Source organism: Leishmania major, chromosome 35, assembly GCF_000002725.2.
Source record: "Leishmania major strain Friedlin complete genome, chromosome 35".
Lineage (NCBI taxonomy): Eukaryota > Euglenozoa > Kinetoplastea > Trypanosomatida > Trypanosomatidae > Leishmania > Leishmania major.
Window position 1 is genome coordinate 1,563,193 of NC_007284.2, and position 15,473 is coordinate 1,578,665.

General features: G+C 51.8%; 2 protein-coding genes across 2 annotated transcripts; both read left to right on the forward strand.

The window, feature by feature from the left end:
- Positions 1 to 694: 694 nt before the first annotated feature.
- On the forward strand, positions 695 to 1,717 carry LMJF_35_3960 (protein kinase A catalytic subunit; the record flags this gene model as incomplete). Its single annotated transcript, XM_003722743.1, has 1 exon — positions 695 to 1,717. One exon carries the CDS (start codon positions 695 to 697, stop codon positions 1,715 to 1,717), a length of 1,023 nt encoding a protein of 340 aa, XP_003722791.1.
- Positions 1,718 to 5,847: 4,130 nt separating this feature from the next.
- On the forward strand, positions 5,848 to 7,962 carry LMJF_35_3970 (conserved hypothetical protein; the record flags this gene model as incomplete). The annotated part of the gene is made up of 1 exon (XM_003722744.1): positions 5,848 to 7,962. The coding sequence occupies one exon, from the start codon at positions 5,848 to 5,850 to the stop codon at positions 7,960 to 7,962; it is 2,115 nt and encodes a 704-aa protein (XP_003722792.1).
- Positions 7,963 to 15,473: the final 7,511 nt, after the last annotated feature.

Sequence of the window (15,473 nt, forward strand, 5' to 3'; positions counted from 1 at the left end):
CAGAACCAACAACACGCACGGGAACACGCGAACCGGAACCCCCCACCAACACGCTTCCCACCCGCAGTCGTACGCCAGCATCGCTTCTGTTTCCTTCGTCAATTTTGCCACTCCCCTTTGTGCCCGTAAGCTTCGGTGCTTGCGCGTCTCCACGTGCGCGTTTTCACCGTATATCTCCTCTGGGGAGGGGTCAGACGTCGTCGCGAGACGTCGCGGTTCCTTTCGGGAAGTCCCCGAAGGCAGGACGTCCGTACCACTTGTGAGGTGTCTGCTTTGCATTGCATTCCGCCGTCGAGGCACGGCTTTCTCTCGAACACGTCATTGGCATTCGAACGGGTGTCTTTGCTCGACTCTTTCGTGGCGCACCCGCAACGCAAGCATACGACACACCTTCGCTAGCGAACCGCAAGAGGACGGCTTGCAGAGACCAACGTGTTTTTCTTGATTTCTGAGACCATTTCAGGGCTCTCTCTCTCTCTCTCTCTCAACCTCTTCCGTCCCCCATCTCTTTGACACAGCCGATGTGGGGTGGCATCAGCTCGGGCACTGCTGATTGCATCTCACTGGCGCCATGCTAGTGAGTGTGAAGCCGAAACCTGAGGTGGCTGGCACAGCTCACGTACCCCTTGGGCCCACGGGGACGAATGTGCGCGGTGCGTTTCCCATCACCGCTGCGTCCAGATCGGCGCATGCTATGTTTCCTAGCACGTGGTACTCCGCTTTAAAACCCAAGGTCGCGTGCAACTTCGCAAAGCCAGACACCTCCAGCTGGAAACTCTCAGATTTCGAACTGAAGAACACGCTCGGCACCGGTTCCTTCGGCCGCGTGCGCATCGCCCACCGCAAGGGCACGGAGGAGTACTACGCGATCAAGTGCCTGAGAAAGCGCGAGATCATCAAGATGAAGCAGCAGCAGCACGTTGCGCAGGAAAAGGGGATCCTAATGGAGCTGTGTCACCCGTTCATCGTGAACATGATGTGCTCCTTCCAGGACGAGAAGAAGGTGTACTTTCTGCTGGAGTTTGTCATGGGCGGCGAGATGTTCACGCACCTGCGCACTGCCGGGCGGTTCCCGAATGACGTTGCGAAGTTCTACCACGCGGAGCTGGTGCTTGCGTTCGAGTATCTGCACTCGCTGGACGTGATCTACCGCGATCTGAAGCCGGAGAATCTGCTGCTGGACAACAAGGGGCATGTGAAGATGACGGACTTTGGGTTTGCGAAGAAGGTGCCGGACCGGACGTTCACGCTGTGCGGGACACCGGAGTACCTTGCGCCGGAGGTGATCCAGAGCAAGGGCCACGGGAAGGCGGTGGACTGGTGGACGATGGGCGTGCTGCTGTACGAATTCATTGCCGGATACCCGCCGTTCTACGACGACACGCCGTTCCGGATTTACGAGAAGATCCTTGCTGGGCGGCTGAAGTTCCCGAACTGGTTTGACGGCCGCGCGCGCGACCTCGTGAAGGGGCTGCTGCAGACGGACCATACGAAGCGCCTGGGGACGCTGAAAGGCGGGCCGGCGGACGTGAAGAACCATCCGTACTTCCACGGTGCGAACTGGGACAAGCTGTACGCACGTTACTACCCCGCGCCGATCCCTGTGCGGGTGAAGAGCCCTGGCGACACGAGCAACTTCGAGAAGTACCCGGACAGCCCGGTCGACCGCACGCCTGCGCTGACGTCGGCGCAGCAGGCCGAATTGAAGGGGTTTTAACTGCATCCGCTGCCTTGCGATATGATTTTCACGTGTGCATCTCCTTATGTGGGCATATGTTTGTGCTCAGTGGCGAGGTTTGGTGTTTTGTTTTTGTAGCCGCTGTAGCCTGTGCCCATCTGAAGGCGCTTCTTTTGTTTTTTGTTTGCCTTTTGGGCATTGTTACCTTCCCGAGCTTCTGTAGTGGGGAAAGATCTGTATTGTACCCGCCTACTGGAAGCTGTTTGGAACCCCTCTTGTTTCATATTGTGCACTGGGCTCACCGAATTTCTCACGTGGACTTTACACGGTTGTCTATTGTCCTCCTCTCTGTCTTCGATGTAGTTGTACACAGGCGTGCATGTGTATGTGTGTGCGCTTGTGGCCAGTCTTCTCTTCGTCTCCATTTTTATCGTCTCTGAATGTTCGTTTGTGTTTTGTTTCCGACTGGAAGTTGTGTATGTGTATGTATGTGTGTGCTGGTGGTGGTGGGTGCAGGGCTGCGCGTGCTGCTCTTTTTTTGTCGCTTCGTTTTGTTTCTGATATGTCTTCAAGAAGTGAAAGAAGCACGGGGGAGACACGACAGTAGAATGAGCACCAGGTATCTGTAGCTGATGTTGTCATGAACCGTTGGCGTGTCTTTTCTTTGCTTGTATTATTCTCATCCTACATCCCACATCCCCAGCCTTTCGCATGCAGCCGTGAGTACAGCACAAACTAAACGCGTCGCGGCGTCTTTCTTTTGTCCAAGTCGTCGATTTTGCGGCTCCGAGATACGAGGACAGGATGGCGCTGTGCTATCCCTCTTCTTGCTCGCTTGCTCGATGTGCAGCACGCGTTTTCTTCGTTTTTGTTCTTGCAGGATGAAATAAGCGGACTTCTGCCTGTATTCTTTGTTCTTGTCTCGGCTTCCGCGTGCCATGTGTACGGGATTTGTGATGGAGCCACATGTGTATAGGGGCACTGCGGGGTGAGGGAGGGAGAGAAGGGGGGAGGGGTGCCCACCTTCCCTCCCTCCTCCGACTTTCGGAGTCGCGTGTAACAGACAACGACGACTACTACACGGCTCTCTTTTTTTTCTCACCACATGTCTCTTCGCCCTCGTTTGCCTTTGCAATTTTCCTTCTTCGTTAGCGATTTAGCTCGATATGTACCCTTAGGCATGTGCATGTCTATGTATACTTGTGTTTGTGTACATGTGGGGTTAATGAAGCCCATTCGCGTGATGGTTTTCAACGTGGCCTTGCCGTGTGCACATCCAGGTTGCGCCATGTGTATTGGAGGGGTTGTCCATTTTTTTTTTTGCCTCGATCTTCGTGTGCGCCGCCTTCCTTTCCTTCGTCTGCGCGGTGATATACGAAGCGCGGCTTACCGTTTTTTTTTCTTTGCTCTCCAGTGTACCAGTTTTCGCTAAAAGTCCGATTTAAGCGAACTTTCGAGTGTACTTTTCTCTTGTTCTGCAGGCTGAGCGTCTTGTGTGCGGTGCACGGAACCGCACCGTGCGGGGCATGTCTGTGCGTGTGTCTTCCAGCTGTTGAAGACTGTAATCGCCTTGTGTTTCTCCTGCCCTTTGTCTTTCGCGTCTCTTCTCCGCGTCGTCGCCTCGCGCTTCTTGTCATGTGAGAGAGCGGCACCATCACCTTCCTTCCCCTGTGGGATGAGAGAGGCTCTGTGTATCACATGCACACATGAACAGAACGCTACAAATGGATGCGCTGCAAATATACTCTTGTTGAGGGGGTCTTGGTGTTTGAATGGTTTGGCCTGTGTGGAGAGAGGGGAAGTGGAGCCTCGACACACACACACACACACACACACACACACACACAGAGAACAACAAACCGATGCAGAAGTACAAAAACAAAACAAAACAGACAAACAGGAAGAGAGATATGCAACTCCGTTTTGTGCGTCATAAATTTTACTGTCGCAGGCCACCTCAACGGTACTGCTCGCTGATGTGGACTCGTGCACAGTAGTAGTCGTCGCTACACACTGTCTCCTCTCTTGTTTTTTTTTTCGTTCTCGCTCTCCTTTTGTTTGGCTTCTTCCTCTTTTCCTTTTCTCGCCTTTTCGATCAGCCCCGATACCGGGGAGGGGGGAGGGAAGAGATGCATGCTTCAGTGCGTGTGGTATCTCAGGGGGGCCAGCGCCCCCCCCCCCACTTTGCTAAACCCAAGTAGCTGTACTATCCTTGACAAATGCCGAACCACCTCTCTGGTGGTGACAGGGTCAGGTGCCTACGCCACAGAGTGGTCGGGGCGGCGCATCGCTACTGCTGTCGGTGGTGAGGCCCTGGAAGGCGTTGCTCCGGAGCGACCTGCGGCAATGAACACGCTTCCGCCATCCATTTGACGGGCAGAGTGTCCGCGTGGATCGAACGCATCTCACCCGGCCCTCGCTTCCCTGTGTGGGGAGACTGAGCGACGCCGAGGAATGCACTGTGTGGCGGCTGGCATGATGGCAGCGCAGCTGTGAGACCACCTGCGAGGCTGGGGCGGTGCTCTAGGGTGACCGAGTCGGCGCATTGCTGCAACCCGGGCCTACGACTGCTTCGCACCACGCGAGGTGAGCCTGTGACAGCTGGGAATTAAGTAGAGGCGGACGCGTGTTCTGCGACAGGGCGAACACCCTGGGAAAAAACGAATAAAAAAAGCATGCTTCTCAGTCTGTGTCGGACATGCGTTTCCTTTTTCGTTTTGCTTATGAGAACGGAGGCTCTTTGTTGTGTTTTGTCCCAAAGTCCCCCTCATGCTCATCACCACCGAGCTTCTGAGGGAACAAAGCATGTGATCGACACGGCGCGCCACAGCGATGTTCTCTGTCCTGTGTGTTTGTGTGTGTGTGTGTGTGCCACACACACAACGGTGTGTCGCTTCAATCGCCGCCACTTCACGTTGGTGAATATCGCTCGAGGGCGCCTAAAAAGGAACGAAAAAGTGTTCTTTTTGTGTGCTTCTCCTTTAGTGCGGTTTGGTCGTGTGTAGGTAAAGTTGACGAGGAGAGGTGATGAGAGTTGGTGCCCGTCAAACAACAGCAAAAATAAGACATCGCGCGCTGATATGGAGCGCCTTCCGTCGTCAGCGTACGAGGAGGTCGGGGATGCACATACATGCTCGACTTGTTCCAAATGCTTCAGCTTTTTTCAAGTTTTGCACTAGCAGTACAGAAACAGTGCGTGTAGCGGGTGCGCGAGGGGCAGCTGTAAACTCCCCCTCCTGCGAGGACAGACGGAGGATGAGAGTGAGCTGAAGGTGACTCAAAGTGTTCCGCAAGCAAACACCACAGTTGTTACTTCGCATTGCGCCGCGACTACATCCGTCGATTTGGGCATTAACGCTTTCACAAAGGCCAACGACTTGCCCTCTTGCTTTCACCACCTTTGCTTTCCCTCATGCTGACTTTGGCGTCTTTGTTGGCGTGCGCGCAGGCGCTCACGAGACCCTGCACCTAATCTTCTCTACCTGACGAAGCAGAGGATTACAGCTGTTCGCATAGAAACAAGGAAGAAGAACTCGCGCGCGCACGCAAACACAAGCGGAGAGAAGGCGCACCAGGCACACGCAAGCGTACGCTCGCTGTCGCACTGTGAAGACTCCTTCTTCAGCTTCATAGACACTCGCTTTTCATGTGCACTGCTCATATGCGAAGCTCCCTGCTCTCTCTGACGAACATCGTTCCTAGCACGGGGTCGTCTCGTTTCTTCTCACATACGTGGCGCTCTAGCGTCCTTTTTTGTGACTGCCGCGTAGGCCGTTGCGAGGAAGGCGTGTGCGCGCCAGGGCATGTGCTTGTGCGCATCGAGCTTGATGCAGCGGTTCCTCCGAGGCGACATAGTGGACTCCTCTTCTCTCGACCGAGTTGGTTTGCTGTTCGCCCTGAGCGTCGGCGTTGAAAAGGCAAACACGCTCTTGTCACGAATTCACGCGAAGCACGTGCCTGGCATATCCGCCATCTGTTTTCTCTCGCTCTCCTGTTCCCTCCGCATCGACGTGCGTTTTGACTTGCTTGCTCAGACGCTTGATTTCCTTGCCCTCCCCCTCCCCTTTTCTCCCCGAGCACAAAAAAAACTGAGGCGAGTGCGCTTAAGGTTTTGTGCACTCTTGCGCACAGCTATGGCTCATGCCAACGGCAACGGCTCTTTGCGCGGCATGACTGAAAGTGACTGGCGGCGGTTGCACAGCCGTGTCATTCCCAATCGTGTTTCACTGCCGGAATTCAAGAGCATCGTTTCGGACGGTACCGTGCACGATCACTATCTCGCCAAAGATCTTCACAAGATCATGCAGGAGCTTCGCGATCTCTTGTACGAGCACGGCGAGCTGCGCGAGGCCTCCGTGCTTCCCTTGAACGGGAAGAAACAAGAGCTGTCACGCGCGGCGGCGACAGCGGTCCGGCTGATAGACCGTAGCGGCGACGGCATTCCAGCTCTGCGTCGGCCCTCCGATATCAGCTTGGGTGCAACAGGGGCACTGGGTGACCGCCAAGGCTCCACCTCCCCCACTCTCGGCAGCGCCAGTGACCCACGACTCTCTGATGGTGGAAAGCGCAGCGCTGCGGATGCGCTCTCACTCCAGCCGCCTCAAGCGACGGCTTCAACTCTGTCCATCAGCCCTCGGCGGTCTTCGCGGGTGCTGCCACTCACTGACCACATTCAAGAAGAGGGGCAGTCGATTGCGTCTGCTCACTCTCTCAACACGGCGCCACAGCCTACGGTTTTACCGCCTTCGTCAACAAGGGCCTCATCCGCCTCTTCGCCACCCTCGACGCGCGCGCGAGAGGAGGCTGCTCCTCGGGACGGCAGCACTTGTCCTACGCATGCAAGCGCCAGCACAGCATCATCAGGGTTGTCAACGCGCTTTCGAACGTCGCGGACGGCGAACGCGCGCGTCTCTTCGACCGTCGCCCACAACGCAGCAACTTCGTACGCCGTAGTCGGTGCGCCATCTACTTCAGCGTCCCCAGTAGCACCGCCGTCTCTGCTCACTGTACCGCTTTCGACGTCCTCGTCGAACGAGATTGCGCAGCTGAACGAGTCAGCGCCGCCGTTCTTTCGAATCCTGAGCGTGCCGCGTCGATTTCAGCTCCGCTTTGGCTCGTCGATGCTGCGGTTCGAGATCCCGGTGCAGTACGTGGACGGCGTCAATAGCCGTCAGCTCCGCATCTACATGATTCCGCTGCGGCACCCCAACACGCCAGCGCGTTGGCCGACGGCAAAGGAGATTGTGGTGTACGTGAACAAGCAGTGTGTCATGACACCGTGGAAGCGCTCGTGGCCGGACCGTGAGCGGGAGGTGGCCGAGACATATCTGCCACTGGACATCACGTACCTGCTGAGCCGCAACACCGATGCTCAGCATGTGCAGGTGGACATTCACAACAAGGAGTACCAGACGCCGGCTATTCTGGCAGTGGCGCAGCTACGCCCGCTGGAGGAGGTGACGGAGTGGATGCTGTCCTCACGACTGGGGTGCCGGAATGCGGTGCAGGCAAGGCAAATGCTGCTCAGCAGCTCGTCCAGCGCCAATGCGCTCGCGTCGACATCGTCAAGTCTGCTGCTGTCGAACAATGCGGCGATTCAGCGCACCTACGCGGCAATCATGGCAGACGACGAGGACGACGACGGCCTCGAGGTGGACGATCCCGTCATCACCACAAAGTGCCCCATTTCCCAGCTGCCTCTTTCCGTCCCGGTGCGCGGAAGCCGGTGCACCCATCTGCAGTGCGTCGATCTCAACGCGTTTCTTGTTAGCAGCAACAAAGCATCCTACTGGAACTGTGCTCTCTGCGATGCTGAAATGAGACCGTGCGACGTGCGGGTGGACACAATTCTGTGGAGCTACTTGTGCACCTTCTCGTCTGTGGACGCCTACCCGCTGTACCTGCGCTTGTCGGCACGCGCTTCGCCAAAAGAGGGGGAGACGAAGTACCACTGGCACCCCTCAACCCGAACCGGGGAAGACGCAGACGTTGTTTTGGATGATAGCGAGAGCGACGGCGAGAACGAGCGAACAAGGGACTCGCCGTCGGTTTCGGGACCTGCAGCGGCTTCTGTAAGTGCAAGCTCCATGGAAGCCACTGCGCCGTGTAGTGAAGCGACTTCGGTGTCGGCCCCGAACGGGGCACGGCTCCCGGCACCCCCAGCCGTTTCTCACAGAGGCGAGGCTTGGGCAGAAGGTTTGGGGCATTCGCGGAAGCGTGGCCGTGACAACGACACCCCGACCGAGGAGCCGCGCGGGACCGCTGACGATCCAATCGAGCTCTGAGCGTCTACGCTCGCGCGCTTGTGAATTGCGTGTCTGTCTTAACGTGTCTTTTTGTTAAAGAGATGTTTTTCCTCTTCACATAGATCTCTCTGGGTATGGGTTGCCGACTCTAGCGTGCCCTCCAGAGGGCTCTTCAGGGGAGGAGACACACGCACGCGCACACATACACACACACACACAAGCAAACTTCTCCTGCCCTCTCGCTCAATGAATCTCTTAATCTCTCTCTACTGACAAAAAAAAACGCAGCAACCGTCAACAAGGCAGCGAAACGCCAATGGGCGGCGGCCAGGCGACCTCTGCAATCCTTGGAAACGGAAGAAAATGATCATTTATCGCCTTATTTTTTTTTCGTTCCTTTCGCGCTCGATCCACCCCGATGGCAAAGCTCCTCTCGGTTTCGGCAACGCCTTCAATGTCCCCGCTCTCCGCCAACTTCGTATCCAGGCAATGATGTTTACCAGCGCGTTGCCTCTCACCTTCGTCTCCCCTTCACGACTCTGTTTCCTCCTCGACCTCCCCCGCTTCGCTCCTCGATTCACTTGCCTTCCCCACACTTGCATTTCACGACCAAACACAAACTTCAACACGCGAAAACTGCCACACATACACACACGACAGTTTATCAGCAAGAACAACCGTTTATATTTGCTCACCCTCTTCCCTCCCTTCGAATAGCATCGTAGCTCCCCTCTTCCCTCTCACAGCCGACCACCCCACACTATCATCAGCTTGTCTTCTTGTTTTGTTTGTGTTTTCGTCATTTTTTGTGGTTCCGTCATTTTTCTCTTTTTTGTTTAATTTGACTCTTTTTTCTTTGGTCTTATTGTTCTCTTTTTTCCCTTTCTTCGTTTTCTTTTCCTGCCCCGTTGTCCTCTCGTTTTTCTTTGTGCTCCGTGTTTCCGTTGTGTTGCTGTCTTTCTTTCTGTCTCTCGCTTTCCCTTCCCTTCCCCTCCCTCTATCACTCATTCAATCACTCTCTTTCTGTGCTTACCCCTCTTCGTTACGTGTTGTGTGTGAGTGTGCACGGCACAGTGCGCGCCTGGTCTGTTTTTCATCTTTCCCCCCCTTCCCTCCCCTTTTTGTTCGCTGTGAGTGTGCGAGCGGCTTGTGCAGCCGAAGTTGCTTTCGTGTGTGCTCGTGCTTTTTATTTCCTTTGGTTTTTGTTTTGTTTTTTTTTCGTTCGGTTCCCTATCTTGCTTGTGAACGATTCTTTGTGTGTCTGTGTGTGTGTGTTTGTGTGTGTGTGTGTGTGTGTGTGTTTATTGTGTTTGCGCAGGCGTTTGCGGCTGTTTGTAGTTCTCTCCTTTTTTTTTGTCTTGGCCAGCGCTGAAGCTTTTGAATTGCTCTCTCCCTGTCTCGCTCTCTCGCTCTTGTTGGACTCGTTTTTCTCTGTGGTGCGCGCTTCCGCGAATTCAAAAACAAAAAAAAAGACAACAAAAACAACCACACAACCACAAACGAAAACGAAAGATACGAAACACAACAACAACAAAAAAAACGAAGAAACAAACAAAAGCAAAAAACAAACAAACAAACAACGAAGAGTGTTTACCTTTTCACTCACAGTCAGCACTATCGTTAAACGTGCCACCCCGGCATTTCTGACGATTTTCTGCTCGTAAGTGCCCACCGCCGTTGTAGTAGTTCGCATACGCATACGCATACGCATACGTTCTCTTGCTCATTTTTTTTGGTTTTCTATCGCCTGCTTGCTCGGTGCCATTCTTTTTGTTGTTTGTTTTATTTTCAAGTGTGTGAGCGTGCGCGCTCTTTTCACGGAAGTTCTCTTGGTTCACCTCATTACGGGCACGCAGCCACGCACACCACTGCGGAAGCATCTTGGGAATCTCAGCCTCTCCGCGCAATCCCCCCTTTTTGTGAAGTCTGCAGAAGGTGGAAAAGGACAAACACACACGCAAGACGTTGTTCTCCTTTTATCTCTCCGTTTTTTTTACGTGAGTGTGCGTGTGTGTGCCACCATCCTTTTTTCTCTTCTCATTATTTTAGCTGCTCTGACCTCGTCTCTCTCTCTCTCTCTCTCTCTCGGTGCTGCGACGCACTGTACATACGGCGACGGCTTCCAGTCCTTTTTTTCCTGGTCTTGACACTTTATCCCTCCCCCTTCTCACCTTTTTGGGATTACTACGTCTCCTAGTACCACCTGTTTTTTTCTCACGTCTCTTCTCTCTGGTGGGTCTCTCTGTCTGGTATTCCATTCCTTTACTACCGCATCACATCACGTCCATCGTATCTCCAAGACCACCACCACAAACTCTCTGCTCCTCTCAGACCTGTTCAACATACAGAAAACACACACACACACACACGCACACACGCACAAGGAAGCAAATACAAAATCACTCCGTTACTCACGCGTCATCTTCCCCCTTGAAAGAATTTCACCCATTCTTCCACCGAGCCACCTCAAAGAAGACAAAGGAGAAACAGCTGTATCTTTTTTTTTTGTGTGTGAGCTCTTCATTCCTTTCACCCTCTTCTCTGCTTTTTTTTCGTTGTTCGTTTGAGCTTCGAGCAGTTAGTCTGCGCTGCATTGACCGTCCTCCTTCATCTGCTCCTCTCCTCTTCTATTTCTCTGTTTGCCCCCCTCCCTCCCTCCCTCCTCTTTCCTCCCTCTCTACCTCCTCTCCCCCCTTCCTCCCTCTTCTCTCTCCGTGGTCTCTCGTTCTTTGATTTTTTTTTGTTCTCTCTTTTACTCGCTTGACTGCTGTTGAGATATTACATTCTCTTGTCTTATTGTTTACCCCTTTTTTGTACAGCTCAGTAAGGGAAGAAACTCCTCTCTTACTGTCTGTCTTTCCCTTCCCTTCCCCTCCCTTCCCTTTCTCGCTCTTTCTCCATCTCCGCCTCCATTTTCCCCTCCCTTTGATTCGGTTGTGTTGTGTGTTGGTCCCCCCTCACACTCTGTAGCTCATTTGTGTGAAGTGTTTTCCTTTTTCTTTCTTCCCTTCGACCTTTTCACGCCGCTCGTACCTCCTTGTTTCGGCTGGTTGCGGTTCCAGTGTATGTTATTTTTGCTGTTTAGCATTCGAATAGGGGTATCCTGACACGTTTTTGCGTTCCCTTTCTTTTGTGTTTTTGTTCTTCGCTTGTTTGCTCCGCTTCTCCTCTTCCCTTATTGTGTATCTTTATCTTGAAGCTCGAGCTCCTTACGGCGGTTCTGTGTGCTCGCGTGCTCGCCTCACTCTTCGGGTGGTCTCCTCCTCCCTATCCTCCCTCTGTTCCGTTTTCTCGTTCCCTCCCATTTCTCTCTTCTCCTACTCCTACTGGTGTGCTGCGAGGGTGCGATCGCGTGGGTCTCTCTGTCTGAGAGAAGAAACAACAACAAAAAAGGCACCAGAGCCGCTTGTTTCGTTTTCGTCTCTCTCTCTCTCTTATTGCGTTGTACATTGGAGAGGGGGCAAAAGAGAGAAGGGCTCTGCTCGTCGTCGACTCTATTTTTTTCCCGTTTGACTTTTTCCCTTGGGGTTTCGTGTTGCCGACTTCATTTTCTTCCGGTTTCCTCGTAGGACAGGCACGCACGGCTCTCTCTCTCTCTCTGTGACTAGCTTCCCATTCAGCCTTACTTTTACTCCGATCGCTTCAGTGCCTCTGTGCTTTTTCGTGGCGTAGAGATCAAGTTGGACAGAAAACAGAAAGAAAAACGTCTTTATTCTTGACCCCTCCTTTAACAAGACACCAACCGAAACCGACGAGCGTTGACAGAAGGTGCACGACACAAGCACATACAGCAGCGACAGGAGGTGCACACGCAAAAACAAGCAGACAAACACGGAGACTTATCTTTTTCTCCTCTTGTCACTTCTCCTTCTTTCCCTTTTCTCCCTATTATCCACCCCACGATCAGCCTTCCTTTTTTTGTAACGTTTTAATCCCTTACCCCTCCTTGTTTCACCCCTCCCCCTCTCCCGCTTGTTTGCTAAATCAACTTTCCCCCTTCGCCCACTTCCTCCTTTTTTCCTCTTCGTACAACTGTTCTACATCATCACGAAAGCAGCACTGCCCTTTCCACCTTCCTTTTTTCTCGTTTGTTGTTGTTGTTTTCCTTTGCCACATCCAAACTCGCAGCTCAGGGCTACTAGAAGCACACCCTCTCTCCTTCCCCACCCACCCTCTCGAAAAAAAAAAAGAAAAAAGAAACAAACACAACACAACACGACAACTGCGCACCCCCTGGTACACACACACACGAGTCCTTTGTTTAGTTCTCATTTTTCTCTTATCTTTTATCTATTTGTTTCGGCTCTCCATCTGTTGTGCCCACACATAAGTACCACCCCCCTCTCTCGCTTTCTCTCGCTCTCTTTCCGTACATCGCAAACACACACACACACACACACACACACACACACACACACATACACACATACACAAAAGCGAATTGAATCAACCGAGAAGAAAATAAAACTAAATACCCTCTTTCCCCTTCTCTCTCCTTCGCTCAAAGGAAAGTGTGGCGAGACAGAGAACATCGCCGAGTCGAGGAGCGACAAAGCAAGAAAGAGAAGCGCGTGTGTGCTCTCGGAGAAGGAGCAAGGAAACATAACGAAACACAAGGAACAGCAAAAAATAAACAGAATAGAGAACTTCTTCTTTCCGGCTTTTCCTTTTGCTCATCTCGTGTGGCGCAAGTCGTTTCCTGCCCGTCCCTGCGACCTCGCCGGTGCGCCAGCGACAGCAACCGAAATAAAAGGGAAAGTCCAGGTTAGGCAGACAGTCAAGCGAGAAGCTGTAGCAGCGAAATTTCCTTGCTATCCAGAGAGGCATTCAAGCAGATCGATTCACGCGCACACGAAAAAAAAGACCCCAAACGTGATCGAGTTCATATTATCTATTTCACTCGTTTGTTTTGCTCTATCTTCTAAACGGCATCTTGTGAGTACTTCGGTTGTACTGAAAAGTCTCTCTCTCTAAATATATATATCTCGAGGAAAGGAGCTCAACGAGCACAAAACGAAGAGAGATAAAGGAGAGGCAGTACGCACATCACTCTTTTTTTTTCGTCCTTTGCTGTCCCCTCCCACCCCTTCCTAAGAGAAAAAATTCATTCCGGTCTCCCCATTTCTGCCCCTTTCAAACGTACGTCCCTCATCTTCACTCTCTTTTCGTTTACTTTGCTTCTCACGCCCACCTTCACCCCCTCCTCTCTCACCTCTTTCGTTCTTCCTGGCTTATCTGCCTCCCTAGAAATCATTCGGTCGCGAGGATAGCGATTCTCACTACTCTCGACCTCTCGCTTCTGCCCTCCTGCATTGATCTGGTCGTTTTGTATTTTTGACACGTTTTTTTTTTTGTAGGTTCTCTCTTTCTCCGTTGCCCGCTTCTTTTTGGTCTTTCATTCTTGTTCGTTCTCGGCTTTCGTTAGCCCGGGTTTATTTTTCTGCCTCCTCAATCGATCTGCTTGCCTACAGTCAACTCCACGTGCGTCGTCTTTGGTCGACTTTAGTTGTTGCCAGCCTCGCTCTTGTTTTCTTGACGTTATTTTCTTCTCTTCCACACGTGTGTAAAGTTATTGCGTTCTCTCGTCGTTCTGTTTTTGTTTTGCACTGATTGGTGTGCTTTAGTGATTCGTTCTCGTCTCTTCTCGCCTTTGTACCGTGCGCGCCGAGTTGACATACTCAAGATCTCCTGTGCTTCATCTCTTTCGTTTTTCCTTTTCGCGTGTGTGTGGACGTCGTTGTCTCCCGCGTTTTTTTTTTTTGAGAGAAAAAAAAAAGGATTGCCCACTTTCTGCCTTCTCTGAGCTCTCGCTCCTCTTTTTCCGCTTTCGGGTTGTGCACCTTCGTCTCGATTTTATTTTGTTGCTGCCTCCATCCGGCCTACCACTGCTTCTTATTGCATTTCTTTGTTGCTGTTCGAAGCGAACAGTCTGTTTTCTTTTGTAAATCTTATCTTCGCTCGATTTGTTTTTTTTTTTACCGCTTTATTCTTGTTTCTTTCCGTAGCAACGCAACGCGCATACGCTTCGCGGCTTGGTGTTACTCGATAAAGCAAGGAAGACCACAGCGTGGAGAGACGCCGAGGGATCAAAAGCGAGGACAACGCACAGAAATCACCGAAGCTCAGACGCAGCCGGAGGGATACAAGCGGGGGCAAAAACGGCACACAGAGAAGAGCAGCAACGAAAGGCGTTCTGTCTTTTCTTTCTCTACCAATCCTAACGGCTATTGGGTAGAGGAAACACAAGCACACGGGGATTCTGATACGTGATAGTTCCTTTTTCCACCTCCACCCTGCAAAGGAACTCACGTTCTTTTCAAAATAAAAGAAGCGCTACACAAAGTAAACCGCGTCGCCTGTGGAAAGAGCTACTTATAATTTTCTCTTTCACATACGTACATATACACTCACGTGGCCGCGGCTGCTCTCCCTTCCTTTGTGTTTTTCCCTTTTGTTTTTTTCTGTTCGTGTGGGCACCAGGAGTAGAAACCAAAAAGAAAAGCAAAAAACTCAGAAAACGAACAGTAGCGCACCAACACACACACACACACACACAGATCAAAGAATACGCACAGAGCACCTTCAGAGGTCTCTCTGTCTCTCTCGTTCCCCCACGCTCTCTTTAAGGTGTTGATATTGGAAAAAAAAACTAAAACATTTTCCTGCCGCCTCACTCGTTGTGTGCTTCATTTTTTTTCCCCTCTTCTTTCTGAGTGGACGGTTTTCATTCATTTTTGTTTGTGGTTTTGCTCTCGTTTTTTTTTTATCGCCATTCCTTATACATTTCTCCTCTTACTCTTGTCTTCGCTTATTATTATTACTGCGCGACGAAGGCGCTGTGCATTGTTCATCCTCTTCCTTTAATTTTGTTTCGATCGCCTCTCTGACTTTTCGCTGTTTTTGTTGCTTCTTCTTTGACGCTTCACATACGCACAAGCAAGCGTCATCTCGCCGTTGAGGTGTGGGTCCTCCAGCGCGCCTTGTCACGCAGGGTGCGACGAGACACACTCAGATACAGTTTCAAACAAAAGAAAACAAAGGAAAAGAAGGAGCTAATCCTAAAGAAACCTGAAAAGGAAAGCGAGTTGCCACCAAAGCCGTGCTTTCCTTAATTTTCCTTCCTCCCCTCTCGTTTTTTTTGCTTTGTGTGCGTGATTCGTTGCTACTATTCTCGTTTTCTCTTCCCTTTTAGCGTTTTTGGTGTTGCACATTTCCCTGTGAACCCGGTGCTCGTGTGTGTGTGTGTGTGGCTCATTTTTTCCTTTTCCTTCCTGTCGTTTTTTTTTTTGTGCTAGTATCGATTTTCCCCCTTTTTTCAGGCCCCCATCCCTCCCTCGTCGTTGTTGTCTATAGTTGTTTTCCGTGTTTGTGTGTGCTGTTTTCCTTTGCTGTTTCCCTCTTTTCCTTTTTTTTCTCGTACGTGCGTGTCTTCGCCCGTCTCTCCGTGCCGGTGGGCGAGACGCAGCAATTCTTTTCAGTACTATTATTTTCATTTGCGAACGCAGCAATTCGCATCTGCATACTTTTTCGCCTTTGCACATCTGTCATCC